Source organism: Trematomus bernacchii, unplaced genomic scaffold, assembly GCF_902827165.1.
Source record: "Trematomus bernacchii unplaced genomic scaffold, fTreBer1.1, whole genome shotgun sequence".
Taxonomy (NCBI): Eukaryota; Metazoa; Chordata; class Actinopteri; order Perciformes; family Nototheniidae; genus Trematomus; species Trematomus bernacchii.
The window spans coordinates 20,705-44,809 of NW_022987646.1; the positions used below are offsets into that span (position 1 = coordinate 20,705).

Below are 24,105 nucleotides of genomic sequence, written 5' to 3' on the forward strand. Positions count from 1 at the left end.
AGAGCTGGAGCTTTGATGTCAAACACTGATGGTTTATTTGGAGCTTCGGCCGGAGAATTCACAAGCCACGGTTTGACCACACGGTTGAGATGCCACAATCAATTCTGAAGAACCCTCCTGTAGTTCCAGGGTTTTAACTAGTTCAGAGTGTAATAATCAACATTCTTCAATAGATAGACTAAACAGCTGAGGATACTTAATCACATTTGTTGTCGCTTATTGCTCGGGGTCATCTACACACCCGAGAAGGATGTGTTCCAGGTGTCCCACAACAATAACTATCTCTGACCGAAGTTGCCCGGTCATAAACTGGTAACAACAACAAAATGCTTGGGCAGCCCCTCCTTAAGGGAGATAGCGGCTGAACAAGGTTGGGCATCTGCGTCAGAGGGCAAAAGGTAAACATGTATACAGAATTATTCCCTGACAATACCAACAAAACCTTTAGATACTACTTTAGCCATCTACTTTAGTGTGGTCTTTAAATTATTGTATCTATTTAACTTTCAGTCAAAGCACTAATTATGTTAGTGATGAAGTAGATGATTCAACGTTCAGTTATTTCACTTCTCTCTCACTCTTTAGACTAAGTCACCCTCTATTGGCAACTATTGATATAAGGCAAATGCCCTGAACTGAGAAACTATCTAAGACTTATGACATTGCACTTGTAATAATACACATATATGTTTATATTTTAACCTCATTATGCAGACTGGTAGTAGTAGCCTATTAAGGCAGTAACACCATATGGTTATATTTTATTGATCATAATTTTCTCCTGAAATGTTAACATGTTGGGAACAGAGATTTTACAGAATAATCCACGCACAGCAGTAACGCCTCTGATCGTCAGTAGGGGGAAACCTCACACCGACTGATACTGATAATGAGTCTGGAGGTTTTTTCAATGCAGTAATTAAAGGTAGAGTCTGTGATGAAAATGAAAACAACAAAATGGAAGTTTACCTTGTTTGAATAATGTTTACATCTAGATTACCTTTAGTAAGAATGCATAATGTTTGTTGAATTAGAGAACACATATTGATGCAAATAAGCACAAAACATGTACAGACCTTTATTAACCTTACTTACTTTTATTATCATGAAAGCAATATTTAACTTCATAAAGTACCACAACTGGATTGGATATATAACAACACTAAAAAGACTTTCCATAAGAACGTATTCCAAGCAAACAAGGAAAATAAAAAACGATATATGACATTTTAATCACATGAGAAAAACAACAAACTATCATGCACATGATTCAATCTGAGTTCAATACTAAAATGATATAAATGATCATGATTGTAATTTACAAAGAGTGAAAAAATGCAGGCACCTCAACTTGTACTTGAACTGTGATACAAATGCAAAACAACACTAACAGACCTCAAATAATAACAACTCATACTGAGCTGCTGAACTGTGAACACATTTGCCAGAAGTAATTTTAGAATAACCACAGCAAATTACTTCCACTCCCTTTCTTCACATGCACAAAGATGATGAGAGACGACCTGAGTTGAACTTCAGATGCCTTACATCTCAACCATCACAACAGACTCATCTTGATGTTCCCTCTCTGGACGGTAAGCAGAACCTTCAGCCTTCTTGTAGTTCTTGTTCTTCCAAGCAAAATAGACGGCAATCCCGATTAATGCAAAAACCACCACAGCTGCCCGCACACCACATACGAGCAGGGAGTGATCAGCTGGGATAAAGAGACACAAAAACAACATGTCAAGTTAGTTCTGTGACAGGAGAGTTCATGATTACTATTTAAGAACCGTCTCTGCTGGAGGAAGAAACTGTTTATTGGAGGGTTTTATGGACACATTTATAACACTCTCCTACCCACAGTGGAAGCCTTAGCATGTGTTTGTGGTACAGTATATATGTTTTCATGATAAATCACTTACTCACATAGTTAACAATTCATTTTCTGAGAATCAACCAAGAGATTGACAGAGACATCGTCTTACTTGTACTTGTAAACACTGTTTGGTACTGTTATTTATTAGAAACATCACGTCTATTTTTTTTCTCAGACAAGCTTGTATATAACCGACAATATAATAATAACACACCACTCACCTGTGCAGTTGCTAAAGCCATTGTTGGAGTAGCCTAAATTGCAGGTGGTGCACTCGTAACTCCCCACCAGGTTAGTACACTGAGCAGCGGCACCACAGATATTGGTAAATTCGATGCACTCGTTTACCTCTGAAAGAAGAAGTGAAAAGATATGTTAAACAGTTAAAAACAAAGAGACACAGATCAAACATAATGTCATGCACAGGCTTACCTTGACAGTGTCCATCTTTTGTGAAGTTCACCAGCCCTTCACTGTGTGAGTAGCCTTGATGACAACGACACAAGAAGCTACCATTCGTGTTGAAGCAATCTGCGTGTCCCCGACAAATGCCTGGAGTTTCTTCGCACTCATTCATATCTGGATTTGGTTACAAACACATAAAGCAATGAGATTACAATTAAAGCAATGAATCTCACAGGTCAATACAAAATATGCTTGATTTGTATATGGAAAACATTTCATTTTGATTTTAAGCAGCCTCTGATTAGCTCTTTTTCTGTAGCTCCTCTTTCCATTGTATTTCTTTTTGTTAGCTGATAAAAAAACATTGTCAGTAATAGATGTTAAAAGATTCTTGGATCCTTGCAGTTTTTTTTTTTTCCGTGTGATCTATTACTGACAATGTTTTCTTTGCAATCCACTCTGAATGAGAGCACTGAGCAGTGCCTAAAATGGAAAAACAAGATGAATGTCATACAAAAAAATAACTTTTCCTGTTCAACTCCAGTAAGAGGTTTTGCATTGGAACACCATTTATCTCTGAGAGCTGTTGTATTAACTACAACAATAATGGCAATGGTAGACAAAGGCAAGACAATGACAAGGGATGCTTAACATTTGAGGTAATGGCAGATTATTACCAACACATTTTTGCCCTCTTGCCGTGTTGAAGCCAAGGGAACATTCAGTCAAACATTCCCTTACCATAACCAATACACCAGCAGGGAAAGAGAGAAAGGTCATTTAGTTCCAATGACAAGTAAGACGTGTATAAAGCAGAGCAACCATACTTGTGCACTAATGCCCACTTCAGGTGTTCTTATTAATTATTATTATAAAAGTTGGCTGCAGAAGCCACTACACTGGTGATGATGGTATATTTGAGCAACAATTGTAGCCCTGTGCAGTAGTGGTGTTCCATTTTAAATGTTGCCTCTGCTTGTTGACTGCTTTGCCGCTGATCAAATTGCAACATATTACAAAACTTCCCCAAACTAAAAGTTGTGAATCACATGCAGTTTTGTTGCTGAGCTATTACCGGATTTCCAGTGATGATGCTTTTTACAGCTCACTCAGCCTTCATTACAACTCTTGGTCTTGTTGATACATGGGTCTCCATTGGAGCCCATTGTAGTGGCTCAGTATGTTTATTAATTCACGGGACAACAACTGTGGAGAGTGTTAATGTTTGTGTTTTTATGTATTCCACCTTTTGAACTACATATGTGCGCGACTTATTTTCGTGTGATTGTTTTATTCCTCCTGTTTATCTACACCCATGGTTCTACCCCAGCTTGTCAGATTAAACACACACCACAGTAGACACGTGTCAATCACATTTCCTGACTCATGATTCAGTGGTAAGGCAGAGAACAGCGCCCCCATTCCCTCACATTGTGTAAGCAAAAACTGACCCTCCCTTGTGTTCCCTCCCTCTGTTGTTGGTGGATTTCCCACAGTAATGTCTCTTTAGGAGAAGCAGGCAGTGTTGGACAGTGAGTCTGTGACTGAGCCTTACTTTATGACTTAATAACTGCGGACATATACAAAGAGTGACTCTGTGCTCAGCTTGCAGCTGACATTTATTCACCAGTAGGCACAGTGGTGAATTTGAATAGACGTCTGTAACATAAACTATCCTCTCAGTGGGTCTTTCTTTATTCTTTTTAAGCTGTATGTAGCTAGATTTAGTTTATTATGTTGCTCTTCCTGTTGCATTATCTTATAGGCTGCTAAGAAAGGGGAGGCTATAAATGCAGGCAACACCAGGGTTTCTCTCTATCTCTAACTCTTTCTCTGTCTATTTATCTGTGTATTGAGTCGCATATGAAAGTAACTGCAATTTCCTACAGCCCTAAGGCCTCATTTTACACTCGTCAAAAGTCATGCTGAGTCATTTAAACTGTGTAGTCACATGTTTACAAATCATTATGTGAAAATGAAGGGGATTTCTGCTTCTGCCCACCTTTTGTAAAGACACTACTGGGTTAAAATACTTCTAATGGCGTTAATAACTTGCTGCTCTGTTACTATAATTGTTCATGTAGTACCAATAAAACAAACCGGTATCATGTATGTAGTATCATGTGAATGTAGACATACATGATGATTGCCGCTGCTGTTTTTAAGGGGATTAATCATGAAATAGTCAACAGTAGTATCTAGTAGTTGAGTCTTATATTGTCTTCAAACTTGATTGACATTGTAAACTTGTTCTGATTGTAAAACTCCACAATGTAAATTACTATATTAAATAATATTGGAAAAACCTGCATTTTTTGATTTTGTAGGTAATAAACAGCAAGTTGTAAACACATTTGAAATGAACGCCTTATGAAGTTGTTATGGTTAACTTGTTTTTTATCTAGCAGACGCAGAGCAACCTTAACTTTCAGTTACATTTGTGTTTCCGAAACTTAATAACGTCAAAAAGAAACTATCCTAATAGCTCTATTTTGGGTCTTCTGGTGGTAATGCTGCTTGCTTCTGCATGAAACAAGGTGGATGAGAATGGTTAAAAAACCAAAGCCACACATTAGTGGGACAGAAACCAAAACACTACGTTTTAAGAAGCTAAACTACTCTGTGAAGCGAAGGGTACACGCAGTGTTGGGTCACTACACACAGCCCTTTTAATGTTACAACTTTGTTTATTGTTTATTTCGTCTCTTTTTTCATTGACAAGTTATTTCAATTCAAAATATGATTTGAGAGAGTTTGTAACAAAAATAAACAAATAACATAAGAGCGTACAAACAGAACACGTTGGCTATTGGATAGTGCAAAGGCAAATAGATCAACTGATAAACAATGAGGTAACGGTTTAATATCTGTTTATTATCAACAGTATATATTATGTATCATTTCTTCATTTTTACAGTTATTGTTGGTGGTGATATATCGCAACACCCCTAATATTATATTTATATATATATATATAAGTCCTACTGTACATAGCACATGTGTGTTAATAATAACACGGTCAACATATAGAATGATTTATGACGTCTCCTGAAAGACAGAATTAAATAAAGTAGTATTTTTTACACCACTCACCTGTGCAGTTGCTAAAGCCATTGTTGGAGTAGCCTAAGTTGCAGGTGGTGCACTCGTAACTCCCCACCAGGTTAGTACACTGAGCAGCGGCACCACAGATATTGGTAAATTCGATGCACTCGTTTACCTCTGAAAGAAGAAGTGAAAAGATATGTTAAACAGTTAAAAACAAAGAGACACAGATCAAACATAATGTCATGCACAGGCTTACCTTGACAGTGTCGATCTTTTGTGAAGTTCACCAGCCCTTCACTGTGTGAGTAGCCTTGATGACAACGACACAAGAAGCTACCATTCGTGTTGAAGCAATCTGCGTGTTCCCGACAAATGCCTGGAGTTTCTTCGCACTCATTCATATCTGGATTTGGTTACAAACACATAAAGCAATGAGATTACAATTAAAGCAATGAATCTCACAGGTCAATACAAAATATGCTTGATTTGTATATGGAAAACATTTCATTTTGATTTTAAGCAGCCTCTGATTAGCTCTTTTTCTGTAGCTCCTCTTTCCATTGTATTTCTTTTTGTTAGCTGATAAAAAAACATTGTCAGTAATAGATGTTAAAAGATTCTTGGATCCTTGCAGTTTTTTTTTTTTCCGTGTGATCTATTACTGACAATGTTTTCTTTGCAATCCACTCTGAATGAGAGCACTGAGCAGTGCCTAAAATGGAAAAACAAGATGAATGTCATACAAAAAAATAACTTTTCCTGTTTAACTCCAGTAAGAGGTTTTGCATTGGAACACCATTTATCTCTGAGAGCTGTTGTATTAACTACAACAATAATGGCAATGGTAGACAAAGGCAAGACAATGACAAGGGATGCTTAACATTTGAGGTAATGGCAGATTATTACCAACACATTTTTGCCCTCTTGCCGTGTTGAAGCCAAGGGAACATTCAGTCAAACATTCCCTTACCATAACCAATACACCAGCAGGGAAAGAGAGAAAGGTCATTTAGTTCCAATGACAAGTAAGACGTTTATAAAGCAGAGCAACCATACTTGTGCACTAATGCCCACTTCAGGTGTTCTTATTAATTATTATTATAAAAGTTGGCTGCAGAAGCCACTACACTGGTGATGATGGTATATTTGAGCAACAATTGTAGCCCTGTGCAGTAGTGGTGTTCCATTTTAAATGTTGCCTCTGCTTGTTGACTGCTTTGCCGCTGATCAAATTGCAACATATTACAAAACTTCCCCAAACTAAAAGTTGTGAATCACATGCAGTTTTGTTGCTGAGCTATTACCGGATTTCCAGTGATGATGCTTTTTACAGCTCACTCAGCCTTCATTACAACTCTTGGTCTTGTTGATACATGGGTCTCCATTGGAGCCCATTGTAGTGGCTCAGTATGTTTATTAATTCACGGGACAACAACTGTGGAGAGTGTTAATGTTTGTGTTTTTATGTATTCCACCTTTTGAACTACATATGTGCGCGACTTATTTTCGTGTGATTGTTTTATTCCTCCTGTTTATCTACACCCATGGTTCTACCCCAGCTTGTCAGATTAAACACACACCACAGTAGACACGTGTCAATCACATTTCCTGACTCATGATTCAGTGGTAAGGCAGAGAACAGCGCCCCCATTCCCTCACATTGTGTAAGCAAAAACTGACCCTCCCTTGTGTTCCCTCCCTCTGTTGTTGGTGGATTTCCCACAGTAATGTCTCTTTAGGAGAAGCAGGCAGCGTTGGACAGTGAGTCTGTGACTGAGCCTTACTTTATGACTTAATAACTGCGGACATATACAAAGAGTGACTCTGTGCTCAGCTTGCAGCTGACATTTATTCACCAGTAGGCACAGTGGTGAATTTGAATAGACGTCTGTAACATAAACTATCCTCTCAGTGGGTCTTTCTTTATTCTTTTTAAGCTGTATGTAGCTAGATTTAGTTTATTATGTTGCTCTTCCTGTTGCATTATCTTATAGGCTGCTAAGAAAGGGGAGGCTATAAATGCAGGCAACACCAGGGTTTCTCTCTATCTCTAACTCTTTCTCTGTCTATTTATCTGTGTATTGAGTCGCATATGAAAGTAACTGCAATTTCCTACAGCCCTAAGGCCTCATTTTACACTCGTCAAAAGTCATGCTGAGTCATTTAAACTGTGTAGTCACATGTTTACAAATCATTATGTGAAAATGAAGGGGATTTCTGCTTCTGCCCACCTTTTGTAAAGACACTACTGGGTTAAAATACTTCTAATGGCGTTAATAACTTGCTGCTCTGTTACTATAATTGTTCATGTAGTACCAATAAAACAAACCGGTATCATGTATGTAGTATCATGTGAATGTAGACATACATGATGATTGCCGCTGCTGTTTTTAAGGGGATTAATCATGAAATAGTCAACAGTAGTATCTAGTAGTTGAGTCTTATATTGTCTTCAAACTTGATTGACATTGTAAACTTGTTCTGATTGTAAAACTCCACAATGTAAATTACTATATTAAATAATATTGGAAAAACCTGCATTCTTTGATTTTGTAGGTAATAAACAGCAAGTTGTAAACACATTTGAAATGAACGCCTTATGAAGTTGTTATGGTTAACTTGTTTTTTATCTAGCAGACGCAGAGCAACCTTAACTTTCAGTTACATTTGTCTTTCCGAAACTTAATAACGTCAAAAAGAAACTATCCTAATAGCTCTATTTTTGGTCTTCTGGTGGTAATGCTGCTTGCTTCTGCATGAAACAAGGTGGATGAGAATGGTTAAAAAACCAAAGCCACACATTAGTGGGACAGAAACCAAAACACTACGTTTTAAGAAGCTAAACTACTCTGTGAAGCTAAGGGTACACGCAGTGTTGGGTCACTACACACAGCCCTTTTAATGTTACAACTTTGTTTATTGTTTATTTCGTCTCTTTTTTCATTGACAAGTTATTTCAATTCAAAATATGATTTGAGAGAGTTTGTAACAAAAATAAACAAATAACATAAGAGCGTACAAACAGAACACGTTGGCTATTGGATAGTGCAAAGGCAAATAGATCAACTGATAAACAATGAGGTAACGGTTTAATATCTGTTTATTATCAACAGTATATATTATGTATCATTTCTTCATTTTTACAGTTATTGTTGGTGGTGATATATCGCAACACCCCTAATATTATATATATATATATATATATATATATATATAAGTCCTACTGTACATAGCACATGTGTGTTAATAATAACACGGTCAACATATAGAATGATTTATGACGTCTCCTGAAAGACAGAATTAAATAAAGTAGTATTTTTTACACCACTCACCTGTGCAGTGGCTAAAGCCATTGTTGGAGTAGCCTAAGTTGCAGGTGGTGCACTCGTAACTCCCCACCAGGTTAGTACACTGAGCAGCGGCACCACAGATATTGGTAAATTCGATGCACTCGTTTACCTCTGAAAGAAGAAGTGAAAAGATATGTTAAACAGTTAAAAACAAAGAGACACAGATCAAACATAATGTCATGCACAGGCTTACCTTGACAGTGTCCATCTTTTGTGAAGTTCACCAGCCCTTCACTCTGTGAGTAGCCTTGATGACAACGACACAAGAAGCTACCATTCGTGTTGAAGCAATCTGCGTGTCCCCGACAAATGCCTGGAGTTTCTTCGCACTCATTCCTATCTGGATTTGGTTACAAACACATAAAGCAATGAGATTACAATTAAAGCAATGAATCTCACAGGTCAATACAAAATATGCTTGATTTGTATATGGAAAACATTTCATTTTGATTTTAAGCAGCCTCTGATTAGCTCTTTTTCTGTAGCTCCTCTTTCCATTGTATTTCTTTTTGTTAGCTGATAAAAAAACATTGTCAGTAATAGATGTTAAAAGATTCTTGGATCCTTGCAGTTTTTTTTTTTCCGTGTGATCTATTACTGACAATGTTTTCTTTGCAATCCACTCTGAATGAGAGCACTGAGCAGTGCCTAAAATGGAAAAACAAGATGAATGTCATACAAAAAAATAACTTTTCCTGTTTAACTCCAGTAAGAGGTTTTGCATTGGAACACCATTTATCTCTGAGAGCTGTTGTATTAACTACAACAATAATGGCAATGGTAGACAAAGGCAAGACAATGACAAGGGATGCTTAACATTTGAGGTAATGGCAGATTATTACCAACACATTTTTGCCCTCTTGCCGTGTTGAAGCCAAGGGAACATTCAGTCAAACATTCCCTCACCATAACCAATACACCTGCAGGGAAAGAGAGAAAGGTCATTTAGTTCCAATGACAAGTAAGACGTTTATAAAGCAGAGCAACCATACTTGTGCACTAATGCCCACTTCAGGTGTTCTTATTAATTATTATTATAAAAGTTGGCTGCAGAAGCCACTACACTGGTGATGATGCTATATTTGAGCAACAATTGTAGCCCTGTGCAGTAGTGGTGTTCCATTTTAAATGTTGCCTCTGCCTTTTAGACCGCTTTGCCGCTGATCAAATTGCAACATATTACAAAACTTCCCCAAACTAAAAGTTGTGAATCACATGCAGTTTTGTTGCTGAGCTATTACCGGATTTCCAGTGATGATGCTTGCTTCTGCATGAAACAAGGTGGATGAGAATGGTTAAAAAACCAAAGCCACACATTAGTGGGACAGAAACCAAAACACTACGTTTTAAGAAGCTAAACTACTCTGTGAAGCGAAGGGTACACGCAGTGTTGGGTCACTACACACAGCCCTTTTAATGTTACAACTTTGTTTATTGTTTATTTCGTCTCTTTTTTCATTGACAAGTTATTTCAATTCAAAATATGATTTGAGAGAGTTTGTAACAAAATTAAACAAATAACATAAGAGCGTACAAACAGAACACGTTGGCTATTGGATAGTGCAAAGGCAAATAGATCAACTGATAAACAATGAGGTAACGGTTTAATATCTGTTTATTATCAACAGTATATATTATGTATCATTTCTTCATTTTTACAGTTATTGTTGGTGGTGGTATATCGCAACACCCCTAATATTATATTTATATATATATATATATATATATATATATATATATATATATATATATAAGTCCTACTGTACATAGCACATGTGTGTTAATAATAACACGGTCAACATATAGAATGATTTATGACGTCTCCTGAAAGACAGAATTAAATAAAGTAGTATTTTTTAATTGGTACTGTGTAACTTGTACGTAAAAAATATGCTGTTTGGTGGTAAGCCTCTACAACATCTGCCTGACACAGATGTACTGTATAAACCAGAAATGTCCCCATCCTGTCAGGATTTGTGGCATACTCAAACAGGCTTATATCCTGCTGTGATTCATGTGCCTTCAGACCTCTGCATGCTGCTTCAACTCTGGGTTGGTTTTACTCTGTCTGTGGAGCAGACGTCCAGAGACCGTTTCTCACCACACAGCAGCTACTGTGACTCCCATCCATACATGACATCTGCACACAGCTGGAGGGCTGCGCTCTGCTTCCTGTCTTAAAGGGTTAACGTTACTGATGCTGCCCATGTGGCCTTAAAATCATTTTTTCTTTCAATTTCACACCTTCTGCTATCATATTCACATGTTGTGACCGCTGTTACAGGATAAAAGTCACCATATAAGTTGTTGGACCTCATTTAAAGTGAGAAGCAAGGTTAATATACTAATAATGAAATACATGTATTTCCACATGTTTCCATAGCCACCACATAATAATGAATATCATTGTGTATGACTGAAAAAACAAGTGGACACACATCAACTGAAGTGTTACAACATTTCCAAACATCCCCATACTTTTGGTTTCTTCTTTCCTTGCCTCAACTATCACACACCCACCCAGTCACACACCGACACACACATTGTGCTCTCATTGATAGACTTACCGAGAATAAGGAGCTCCTTCCCAGACCCCATGTGCAAGGCAAACCAGCAGATTACTGTATCAGAACTGTGAATTAGTTGTAAATCATTTAGGTCCAGTTAAAATCCTGTAATAAAAGTTTAGATCCTGACAAAGTCCATGGTCCGTAAAATCCAGCAGGAATGAAAAACAAAAAGATCAATCCTTTCGGTAGAGGATAATTGTATGGCAGGAAAATAACAGTGAACCTTCACCAGCTTTCTTCCTCTCAGAGTCAGACCCTCAGTCTCTGAGCACGCCTCGCTCTCTCCCTGATCCCCCCCCTTTCTCTCTCTCTCTCTCTCTTTCCCTCTCTCTCACTTGTCTGTGTGGCCTTGTCTCTGTCACTTCAGTCTTTCTAACTCTTTCCTTTCTCTTTGCATATCTTTCCTTGTGAACACATTTCTTACACTGGCACCGTATCACATTGCTTGTACAAACCCCCCCCTCTGCCTACGCCGTCTTTCACATTTCACTTTACGCTCGGTAACACTTTACAATAAGGTACACACAATGTGCTTAGTTACTGCTTAGTTACTGAGGAACTACTAGATAGTTAATGGTTAGTTAAAGAGTAGTTCCTCAGGGACTGCGATTGAGGAACTGATGGTTAGTTACTGGTAAACAGACTGGGGGGTACTGTATTAATGAATCATTTGTTAATGGTTACTTAATGAGTAGTTCCTCAGTGACTGCGATGGATGGTTAGTTAGTTACTGGTAAACAGACTGGGGGGTACTGTATTAATGAATCATTTGTTAATGGTTACTTAATGAGGAGTTCCTGAGTTAACTAATGGTTAGTTACTGGTAAACAGACTGGGGGGTACTGTATTAATGAATCATTCGTTAATGGTTACTTAATGAGTAGTTCCTCAGTGAACTAATGGTTAGTTACTGGTAAACAGACTGGGGGGTACTGTATTAATGAATCATTCGTTAATGGTTACTTAATGAGGAGTTCCTGGGAGACTTTGATTGAAGCAATGGTCCGCTGCAGCAGGGCACTTTTAAACCTGCCATCTTCGGCTGGCTTGGGTCCCACACTGGATCAACTGGTGGAGGTGGATCCGACTCACATTTTACTGCTTAAGTCATCATTATTTACCTTACCATTACTTAGGCCGTTTGGGTACGGTAAACTCAAGGAACGCAAACAAAAACAGTAGTTACCCATTACCTAATGATTACCTTACCGTTACTAAAACAGTAGTTACTGTTTAACATTAAGCAGTATGTGTCCCCTCAAGTAAAGTAATGCATCAAAAACAGTAGTTACCCATTACCTAATGCTTACTTTACCATTCATTAAGCAGTATGTGTCCCCTCAAGTAAAGTAATGCATCAAAAACAGTATTACCCATTACCTAATGCTTACTTTACCATTCATTAAGCAGTATGTGTCCCCTCAAGTAAAGTAATGCATCAAAAACAGTAGTTACCCATTAACCCTAATGCTTACTTTACCATTACTAAAACAGTAGTTACCCATTAACTAATGATTACCTCACCATTATTTAAGCAGTTTAACAAACAAACAAACCCTATGCACTCAAGTTTACATTTTTATTTAAACAACAATCCAAAGGACACTAATAACAAAAACGAGGTTGCTTTCAGAACTTGTGAAAGCGGCGTATGTCATGCAGCAATCTGCCTAAGGGACCATCTTTGTGTTTATTTGCCAGCCAATGTGTCCACTCGATCAAAGCAAGATGACTCTTCAGAGTCTTCACTGTGCGGTTTCCTCGCAGTCTCCAGACCTGTGACTTGTAAGTTGACCAAGCCCGCTCAATGTTTTGGGTGTGGGCTCCTGTGTCTGGGTTCACAAATGAACGGCTGTGGTTCACAGAGAAATGGACAAAGCCACTTTCTGCGATTGCAGTGATGTATGCCCTCCACATGTCCGTTATCACCGTGGTCCCTTGGCGAACGTATTTTGTGACCAGAGGAATTAAGTGGCGCCTTGATCTTTGTTTCACTAGCCTCAGGATAGGTCTTCTCCTTGTTCCTCTGATGCCCAGCATACCAAAGACCCATTTTCTCCTCCTCCACGTAGGACCGAATCTTCTCCTACCATACTGTAATAAAGCAGTGAAAAAGGACAACAAAATTATATAAAAATAAACATCAGTAATTTCAATTGATAAACAAAGTCAAATGTGTTTGTTATTTGCGTTCTTTTACAATTTAAAAATATTCACTTCCTTTCTCAAAAAAGAAGAGAAAAATATTAAAATGTAGTGGTACAAACAGAAAAGGCTGTTTAATTTTATTAAGTTAAAGTTTGCTTATTTTGCTGCAAGAAACATGAAAAGGTAAGATAGATATTGGAATTAGATGATATATAAATAGATTATACACTTTTAAAATGTTAGTAATAAAATGTAAGAATATGGATTTATTTCCTTATTGATTAATGATCTGATTGGATGAGATACTTCTTAGCTTCTAAATTCTTTTGTTCTGTTATTTGACTGTGTATACACTGTGGAGCTGGCTCTCTCTAATGTATACTCTGTCTTGGAAGCCTAAGCACGCCAGTCATAAGGGTGTGAATGACACAATTATAAAATTACATTACTTTGCTCAGTCATTTGTTAATCTCTGACTTTAAAAGATATGTTATTATTTCACCTTGAAAAACAAAGTTTTTAGTTTTAGTGAGGCCAAAGGCTAAGGCTCTGTAGTTTATACACACCTTCCTTTTGTGGTAGAAGTTGCTTTCGTCCAGCATGACAAATTCGTTTGGTCCTCCAAGTCTCTGCTTTCCCCTCCTTTCTCTCCTCCTGATTGCACTCTTGCAGACCTTCCTCAACTTCTGGCTAATTTTTGACAGCGTGCGACTGCTTCCTGCCACGCCATCCTGCAGCATGTCAATTTGCCTTAGCTGCAGTCCCTGGGAAAATCTGTTAAAGATCAATATAAAATTACTAAATATGAACAAAAACATATGAAGACGAACGCATTCAGCACCAGTGGCTAATGTATTAATTATATAATTCACATTAGACATTTGTTATTACTCAAAATGAAACAGAATATTTTAATGTTGCTAATTCATTTTATCTATCAAGTTTCCCTATATCAGAGCATCTACGCATGTATTTTTAAGCTATTAGAATAATCACACATTTAAACATTCTGAACCCATTTTTTTGTTGAGGAACATTTTGAATGCAGGAATTTTACTGTAACAGAGTATTCGTACACTCTGTACAAGATCTGAGTACTTCTACTCAAGTGCAATATCTGAGTACTTCTGTTTTACTCAAGTACAATATCTGAGTACTTCTACTTTTACTCAAGTACAATATCTGAGTACTTTTACTAAAGTACCCGATCTGAGTACTTCTACTTTTAATCAAGTACAAGATCTATACTTATACCACCTCTGTTTATAGCCTATGAAAAAATTAGAAAACGAAGGCTAAAGCTAATGTTAGCAGATAGTGACAATGTATCCTAGTTAGCTAGCTCAACGATTCCTTAAATAATATTGCGACAGAAACATTTTTTTGTTCACATCACGCTCTGCTACTCCAACAGGGAGCTCTGCTCTGAACACTCGAACGGTAAGGCGATATGGGTCCGTTCTTATTGTGCATCCATGGGTAAAGGTAAAACCTTTATATATACAGTCTATGGGTAAAACGCATGTAGTACTGAACACGTAACATGAACGTGCCGGGCGGCGCGGTCCCGTGGGTTAGATGCGCGTTCATAATGCCGAGGGAAATAACTCTCGAATATTGTCATCAGAGTCCGGCGCAGTTTGTTTGTAGCCTTTATTTAACCAGGTGAAAAATCAACTATCTCTTTTTCAAGGGATACCTGCAGTTCCTGGGGGCTTGGTGTGAAAGCGACGCCAATGTGCCCCGCCACACCTCCAAGCCGCCTGCGTTGTGAATTGCCAAATAACTAGCATTTAGTCCGCCAGCTCAATGCTAACATATAATGGATAACGGAATTGACGCGCTAACTGAAATTAGCATTTAGATATCGGCAATGTTAAACAACAGTCAACATGCTTAAAATAAACGTAATACTTACAGGCATTAATTTGCTGTGCTCTGAGGAAATGACTGATATTATTGATGAATTAATATTACCTGTAAATGTATTTCATCCAGCTGAACAAGGATAATTTGCTCCTCTCAAACAGGGACAAACACATCACTGACTTCTTCGTCGTTTTCCCTCGGTGTTTTTTACGTCGGCACTTCCTACAAAAGACAAATCGTAAATTCCTAGTCCTTTTTTCCTGATAAAGAACTTATCTTTGTAACATTACATATCAGTAAACAGAGGAAGTCATCGTTAAAACCCGTGCTAAAAATGTAAGACTTACCACTGCAGTCCGTCGACGTTTGAGTGTTTCTCCAGTTTCCTCCTCTTTTTGCAGAGTTTGCATTTCATTTTTCCTTGAAGCAATTCCATTTTCATTAAAAGTCTGTTTGGTGTGCAGTGTCATGATAACCTAAAACCATAGACTACTGCGGCGTTACTACTGCGTTACTGCGGCCCGTCCACAAACCCTAACGGTCGGTCCGGTCCGTTACGGACCGTCCACACAGCAGCGTTAAAAAATCTTGTAATGCTTCTGGCCATTCACTTTGAATGGGGTGACGTCACTTTGCCTCACTTTTCGCCGAACTGCATTGTGGGCAGCAGAGCGGAGATTTTCAGGATTTTCAGGATTCAAAGTTGAGCAATGTTCAACTTTTGAAGCTGAGGTGGAAGCGTCAGCCAATCAAATCCCATGTATGCAAATCTGACAGTTCAAGCGCTAGCCAATCAAACCGCGTGTATGCTGGGAGAGACATACCGCAGGTCATTTCCTCATATTCCAAAAAATGGAGGAGAAATTAGCGGTAGGGAATCACCCGGTGCTTTATGACCAGTCCCTATTTACCTACCGGGATATAAACCGGAGGAGCCAGGCATGGAGGGAGGTGGCAGAGACAGTGGTAGGTTTTCGCCTGTTTGGGGAGTTTATATCCAGTTTACTTCGGGCTTTTTTGCTTCGTATGTCGGGGGCGGGAGATTCATGTGATTGGTTGTTGGTGCCTTGCTCGCAAAAAATCCCCAAGCTTCAGATACGCCCACCTCCAAGATTTTTTAACGCTGCTGTGTGGAGGGGCCATTACACCCAGCGTAGTTCAAGATGTGCTGCCGCTGCCGGGCCAGACCGGAAGTTGAAGCACAGCGAACTCCGCCGCGGAGCGCACTAGCGCCCTAGCACCCTGATCCTCATTTCTTGTTCACACGATTCAAACCAATAGTTTTGATGTTTTGAATCAGGTATTTCATCTTCCTTGTTAAATTGACAAAGCACAGCTTCTGTATCTTCACTGATATACAATTAAAATATTAAAACCGTAATAAAGTGTTAATGCGCTGCAAAATCCAGTTAATTGAAGCATTACAGCGCAGGCCTTTGTCAGATGGTATATTACGCTGTTTTTTCTGTTTCGAATAGTTCTCTCTTTTTTCACCATACGTGTGTTTGCATCCCTGAATATAAGTAGGCCTATAATGTTAAACAGAACATGCTGTGATGTCGCTCTGTTCAGAGTGACACCAGTGTTTCCAAACAACTCCATCTCTGTTGGTCTCTGCACGCTTACATTAACCTGCAGTGTCAGATTTTTCAAAAAAAACAGGGAGAGCAGCTTCTCCAAACTGTTCCATTTAAAGGCTGCTGAGACATGAGGATGCCAGGCTAAAACTTGGCAATATTGATGCGTTATAAATTAGAAACGGAGCAATCTCGATATAGCGTTAAATCCACATTGTGGATCGTCTTATCAGTTATCTCTATTAAACATGATTGGATAAAAGTAGAGCTGATTGCCCAAACCTAACTTCTGTATATAAAGGTACACACCCCAAACACAATAACTAACATTTAAACATTACTTTGAGCAAAGCTACACGACTAGTAATACCTTTACACTACACCAATTCAGTACACAATTTTGTATGTAAGGATTCCACTACCACTATATAACACTAGTACAAGAATATTATCAATACTAATAAACCCATATCCAAACTGATTTCTGCACTACAGACATCATTAGGATAGGCAACAACAAAGTACTGTTGTTAAATAGTTAAATATTTGTCTTTTTTTCTGTTTCAGTCCTGACCCCAGAAGACGCCATAACCCGCTACAAGCGTGTTCTTGAGGCGGTGAACAAGGGCAACAATAAAACGGCGGCTTACAGAGCGGTAGGAGTGGACCGCAAAACCATTGCCGACACTGCAGGAATTGCAGAACTGCATGCTGTGAACCCGGGTATCTTCCAAGATATCCGGGGAACACTGAAGAAGGGGGAAACCCTTCTCCGTTTCTCTGAGATGTGTAAGTCTGCCATAAAGGACCAACATTTAGAGGGGAAGGTCCAGGACTTAAAGACGAATGGAGGACTATTATCCATTAATCCAAAGGGGAAGTGAGGAAGGAATGGATGTTTTTTTGCTTTGCACTTGTTTTTAGTTTTTTTTATAAAAAGTCGTTTTTATTTACATTTTTTTTTTTTTTATGTTCATCCTTGTTTCAATAAAAATGTAAAACTTCAGTGGCTGTAGATCCGTCATTGTCATCAACAGTGTTTGTTTGTTTGTTTGTTTGTTTGTTAAACTGCTTAACTAATGGTAAGATAATGGTGAGGTAATCATTAGTTAATGGGTAACTACTGTTTTAGTAATGGTAAAGTAAGCATTAGGTAATGGGTAACTACTGTTTTTGATGCATTACTTTACTTGAGGGGACACATACTGCTTAAGGAATGGTAAAGTAAGCATTAGGTAATGGGTTACTACTGTTTTAGTAATGGTAAAGTAAGCATTAGGTAATGGGTAACTACTGTTTTTGATGCATTACTTTACTTGAGGGGACACATACTGCTTAAGGAATGGTAAAGTAAGCATTAGGTAATGGGTAACTACTGTTTTAGTAACGGTAAGGTAATCATTAGGTAATGGGTAACTACTGTTTTTGTTTGCGTTCCTTGAGTTTAACGTACCCAAACGGCCTAAGTAATGGTAAGGTAAATAATGATGACTTAAGCAGTAAAACGTGAGTCGGATCCACCTCCACCAGTTGATCCAGTGTGGGACCCAAGCCAGCCGAAGATGGTAGGTTTAAAAGTGCCCTGCTGCAGCGGACCATTGCTTCAATCAAAGTCTCCCAGGAACTCCTCATTAAGTAACCATTACGAATGATTCATTAATACAGTACCCCCAGTCTGTTTACCAGTAACTAACCATTAGTTCACTGAGGAACTACTCATTAAGTAACCATTACGAATGATTCATTAATACAGTAGCCTACCCCCAGTCTGTTTACCAGTAACTAACTAACCATCCATCGCAGTCACTGAGGTACTACTCATTAAGTAACCATTAACGAATGATTCGTTAATGCAGTACCCCCCAGTCTGTTTACCAGTAACTAACCATCAGTTCCTCAATCGCAGTCCCTGAGGAACTACTCATTAACTAACCATTAACTATTTAGTAGTTCCTCAGTAACTAAGCAGTAACTAAGCACATTTTGTTGTAAAGTGTTACCGTGCAGCCCTTCACCCAAATCTAGTGAAAAAGTCCTTCTGCCTGTTCTCAACCCCCCAGACAGAGAGTAAACAGGCTGATGACGGATGCAGAATGACCTCTATTAAATGAGACCCTACAAAGAACCACAATGTTCAAAGAAAACGGGGGGGTATCAGTCCAAGACGTTATCACTCAGTTATCTAATGACATAAAGCTCTAAGCTAAAGGATAAAACACAATGAAGTATATTTAATCACGACATAAAGATAAAGCTTCACAATGATTCAACAAGAGAAGAAAAGAAAGTAATAATACAAAATATTTGAGGAGACCTTGATTTTAGTGTTTGGTTACTTTGGTTTGGCGAGAGCTAGGTGAGTGTAACTTCATGGAAAGAAAAACTCTCAGAAACTTGAACTGTTACGCAACCATCCCCCTTGGTTACTTTTGCATCCGATAAGCACCATGCAGTTTACAGTGAGAACTCTGACGTTGATGTCTTAGTAATTGCAAACAATGCTACAAAACGGGCTTCTTATTTCTTGTATGCCATTTAGTTGGCTAAAAATTGTCTAAAGGTTTTATCCGCCGTAGCGAGCCAGCTAATAGAGCTAATTAAGCTACATTTTAACAAAGGTCTCCAGCAGACTTGCTTTGAACTTCAAATGTTGTATAACAATTAGGGCTGTCAAGTTAACGCGTTAATAACGCGTTAACGCAAAAAAAAATTAACGCCACTAATTATTTTAACGCGATTAACGCATGTGTATTTTTTGTCCTCGGCCGACACGTAGTTTCAGAGCGCATCGAGTTTAAAATACCATCTACAAGCTGATGCTGACAGCCCCGCTCCTGCCGCCCGCTTGTGGCAGACCACACTTCCACGCTCACCGGCAGGCCCGGACTGGCCATCGGGAGGACCGGGAGGGTGTGTGTATGTGTGGCGCGACTCGCGAGCGAGGCACACCTTACGTGTTGTTGTTGTTGTTAGCATCTGGTGCTAGCTAGCTGCGCTAATGGAGCTGTTTCAATGAAAACAGAGGAGCGACATTTCGCCGACAACTGCGCCGAGCACTTGACTTTATGCAGGTAGCCAGACAGTGGGACATTGTATGAAAAGTCAGCACACTCAGCACGGATAGTGCGCGCAACATGATTGCAGCGTCCAGGCAGCTCCCGTTCGAGCATATATACCATGAGCTGCACATAGCGCCAACGATCCATCACAGTGTCTCCACACACACACACACACACACACACACACACACACACACACACACACACACACACACACACACACACACACACACACACACACACACACACACACACACAGTGTTAACCAGATGCATCTGCTTTTAGTAAGCCTTTTGTTTACTGGAGATGCTGAGGGGACTTGAACTTGCATTCTCTCATCCTCTTCCTGCCTATACATATGCGGATGATTTGTCTGTCTCCATGTGTCTGCTCATTTGTCTCCCAATGTCTGCTACGCTGTCTGAACGAAAATGATGAGAAACGATGTCAGAAAGTCAAGAGGATGCTTAGGAAAAACCAAGATAGAGCAACAATGACTGAAGGGAGGAAAATAACTCATCACTTTTCTCTCCCTGTGAACGAGCTGAGACTACGTCATTTCCTTGATGTGGAAATTACTCACAGAAATGAAAGAGAGTGTTTGACCACTTTCTTCTTATCCACCATCACTGGTACACATGCACTGATAACTTATCTTTAATTATCATGTGTGCCACACGCTTATGAGTTTGACATAAATGCATGTGTTAGATGTTGTTTGCTGCACAAAGACCATGACTTGGTATTAAATGAAAATAAACATTTACAGAGTGATAACACGTGTTGCTTCTGCCTAAGGCATAACATGTTTGTAAACAGCTGCTTTCACTAACTGTTAGTTTAGGGTTAACGTCATAGTTCACAACAGCATATCTCTCGACTGAATGTAAGGAACCCCAGCATGCTATCAGCAACAACTCTGCTTCTGTCCTACTCTTTATTACATTTTGGGAAGTTTACACTCAACCCCAGTCGAAGAAGAAGTCAACATAGTGTGTGTTCAGGCACAGTGGGTTATACAAGTCACCCGTAATGTTGGCAGCGCTAGGGGATGAACAAACTCATCGTAGATATTTACGTACAAAATAACAACATATATGTGAGTTTTGCCTTAATTTTCTGTATGTGGTCATCTTTGCATTGTTATTAGGGCTGTCAGTCGATTAAAATATTTAATCGCGATTAATCGCATGATTGTCCATAGTTAATCGCGATAAATCGCAAATTAATCGCACATTTTTTATCTGTTCTAAATGTACCTTAGAGGGATATTTTTCAAGTTTTGAATACTCTTATCAACATATGAGTGGACAAATATGCTTTATATGTTTCTTTATTATCATTTGAACAATGACAAATATTCTCATGAATATTAAACACAACCTCTGAACATTACAAATATTCGCCTCAATTCAACCTGGAACCTCTCTCATACAATAATACAATACTGTGTGTGTGTGTGTGTGTGTGTGTGTGTGTGTGTGTGTGTGTGTGTGTGTGTGTGTGTGTGTGTGTGTGTGTGTGTGTGTGTGTGTGTGTGTGTGTGTGTGTGTGTGGGTGTGTGTATGTGTGTGTGTGTGTGTGTGTGTGTGTGTGTGTGTGTGTTACGTATATCGATCTGCCGTCTGTTTACGTCTGTCTCAGCAACTGCCAGGCTGTTAAAAGTAACTGCAACTTCATATCTAACTCTACGACTATATGCTTTGGTGTTTCCATATGGAAAGATCGAGTAACTGTGTGCGTGTGTTTGTGTGTAGTATGTGTTCATGCCGGCAGCCAATGAGCATTAATCCCACATGCATAAAATAGACGTCAGCCCATTGCGACTATCCGTCACCCAAATTGAGAAAGAGTATGGGGAAAATGTAATCTGTCAGAGGGAGAATGTTATTTATAAGACTCACAAGTAGCAGCGATCATTAGACCGGTGTGAGAACATGTGGTTAAGCCCCGCTGGAGTGGTTGTAAACTTTATGAGTGTATGACATTATTGAACTTGATGAAAATAGCTGAACTAAACTGCTTCCGTGGCCCCCTTTCCATACTGACATTACATAGTATGTATGTAAGAAGACAAAAAGACGCTCTAGTGCTATTATGCTCGTTGAAGAAAACGGACAAAACGGAAAACACACTTCATAGCCTCTTTGATAAACTTTACATACCATCACGGGTCCACATTTCTAGCTATGAAAAAAAGAAGCTTTCAGGCACATGTTTCTTGTTTTATCTTTCATCACTTTAATCAGCATTACAACCCACAAAACCAAAGTCATGATTGAAGGGAAGTTATCGTGTATTTACATGGCAACAGTGACTTTTAGCTACTAATCTGTAAACACATGCAGACAGGGTTGCATTGAAATAACTTTGTGTTTTAGTAACATACCTATATTACTTGTGGGGGAAACTTCTGTAGCAATGGAGAGTCAGGACTCAGAGAGACACGAGGAGAGCTGGAGCTTTGTGTGAGGATTTACAGTATCTCCCTCCTTCTTCTCTTCTTTGTTTTATGTTTGTTATGTTCGTTCTGTCTGTCTGTGTGTCTGTCTCCCTGGCTGGGTGTGGCTGACCCACTTCTGATTCCCGCCAACTCACCTTCGCAGCTGCTGCTCATCATCCTGATTACACTACTCACCTTCACCTGCTTATATGCCCGGTCCTCTCATCCAGTATTCACCAGTTCGTCGTTTCACCTCGCTGGTAATTCGACTTGGTACATGTAGTTTATGGTAAAACTAACTCTCTGTGTTCCTGCCGAATCTAACCTTGTGTTCTCCGTCAGAATCCATCTGCCTACTCCTCTGCCTGCCACATCCAGCCACGTACCTCTCGTCTGAGTATCTCCGTGCTTCCACGCACACCGGCTCCAACCTGTCAACTATCGCCAGCTCTGGATCAGCGGCTTTCCTCGCCAGTGTACCTTCGTGCTTCCACGCACACCAGCTCCTTCCTGTCGACTCTCACCAGCTCTGGTCCCCCGGCTCTCCTCGCCAGAGTATCTCCGTGCATATCCGCACCACCTCAGTTAACAAACCCTGGCTTTGGGTTTATTGGATATTTAACCCCTCGTCTGACTCTATATAAGGTTTTTGGTTAATAAACCTTTTTCTACCTCAAAAGCTCTGTTTCATCGTCCTGTGTTCAGCATTGTGAGTTCACTCCTGTAGCTACCGGTGAGCTTAACAGTACGAACTGGTCACTATGAGCTCCGCTGACGCCGGATCGGATCCCGCCTCAGTCCAGCACGCCATTTCCCATCAGGGAAATCTTCTGGGCCATCATGAGCAGATGATTCGAGCCTTAGTGGAGAGCAATCAATCCATGGCTCTAAACGTCTCAAACCTTGCTGCTCAGGTCTCTGCTTTGACGTCTTCTGGTACACTTCCTGCCTCCTCCTATCCACCTGTGGATTCCACTCCATGCCGGGACTTCCCCATTGCCGATCCTGAGCCTTTCCACGGAGAGGTGGAGAAATGCAGAGGATTTCTCTTTCAATGCAATAAGGTATTTCGCCAGCGCCCCGTGTCTTTTTCCTCTGATGGAACTAAGATTAACTATATGTTGAGTTTGCTTCGTGGAAGAGCTTTAACCTGGGCCGAAGCATTGAGTTCTTCTGTGGATTACAATACACTTTCCTTTGGAGTTTTTTCGGATCATTTTTCCTCTGTTTTTGATCATCCTGAACACTCTGGCTCAGCTGCTAATCGTCTGTTGAATCTGCAACAAGGAACTCGAACCATTGCAGATTATTCCATCGAGTTTCGCACACTGGCGGCAGAAGCCCGATGGGACGAGGCGGCTTTAAGGGCTGTGTTTGTTAGGGGATTGAGGGATCAACTGAAGGATGAGCTGGCTGCAAGAGAGGAGCCTGCTGACCTCCAATCCTTAATCTCCTGGGTTTCTCGTCTCGACAGCCGGCTGCGGGAGCGCCGTGCGGAGCGCACGCAGCGTCCTCCTTTTGCTTTGCCTTATCAGCCAAACAGTTCTCCCAGGTTTGCTCCCTCTGTGTCCGGACCATCTGGCTTCACCTCACCAACCCGCGTGCCCACTTCTGCTATGGTGGAACCTATGCAGTTGGGACGCACTGGATTATCCCCTGAGGAGCGCCTTCGACGTATTAGGTGTGGAGAATGCCTGTACTGTGGAAAGGGTGGCCATATCCTCTCTGGCTGTCCTGTTCGCCCAAACGCAAGGGCT

At 39.7% G+C, this 24,105-nt stretch overlaps 1 protein-coding gene across 4 annotated transcripts; it reads right to left on the reverse strand.

Annotated features, from left to right (window-relative positions):
• Window positions 1–1,056: 1,056 nt before the first annotated feature.
• Window positions 1,057–11,623, reverse strand: LOC117485383 (adhesion G protein-coupled receptor E2-like). 4 transcript variants are annotated; one of them, XM_034133897.1, is made up of 11 exons: window positions 11,250–11,616; window positions 9,525–9,602; window positions 8,876–9,022; window positions 8,665–8,793; window positions 6,239–6,316; window positions 5,589–5,735; window positions 5,378–5,506; window positions 2,962–3,039; window positions 2,312–2,458; window positions 2,101–2,229; window positions 1,057–1,717 (listed from the first exon to the last, which is right to left on the reverse strand). In XM_034133897.1, the coding sequence occupies exons 1-11, from the start codon at window positions 11,278–11,280 to the stop codon at window positions 1,545–1,547; spliced, it is 1,266 nt and encodes a 421-aa protein (XP_033989788.1). In that variant the 5' UTR covers window positions 11,281–11,616; the 3' UTR covers window positions 1,057–1,544. The 4 variants fall into 4 exon arrangements, with proteins under 4 accessions (XP_033989788.1, XP_033989791.1, XP_033989790.1 ...); XM_034133900.1 differs by lacking the exon at window positions 9,525–9,602 and having other exon boundaries at window positions 11,250–11,623; XM_034133899.1 differs by lacking the exon at window positions 6,239–6,316 and having other exon boundaries at window positions 11,250–11,610.
• Window positions 11,624–24,105: the final 12,482 nt, after the last annotated feature.

Bases quoted from the DNA above. Each gene is read 5' to 3' on its own strand.
- LOC117485383 (XM_034133897.1), bottom strand. From the start codon at position 11,280: ATGGGGTCTGGGAAGGAGCTCCTTATTCTCG. The intron at 9,603-11,249 runs GTAAGTCTATCA...CTTTCCCTGCAG, and splicing joins GAAGGAGCTCCTTATTCTCG to GTGTATTGGTTATGGTGAGG. The intron at 1,718-2,100 runs GTGAGTGGTGTG...TCTTTATCCCAG, and splicing joins TGGCTTTAGCAACTGCACAG to CTGATCACTCCCTGCTCGTA.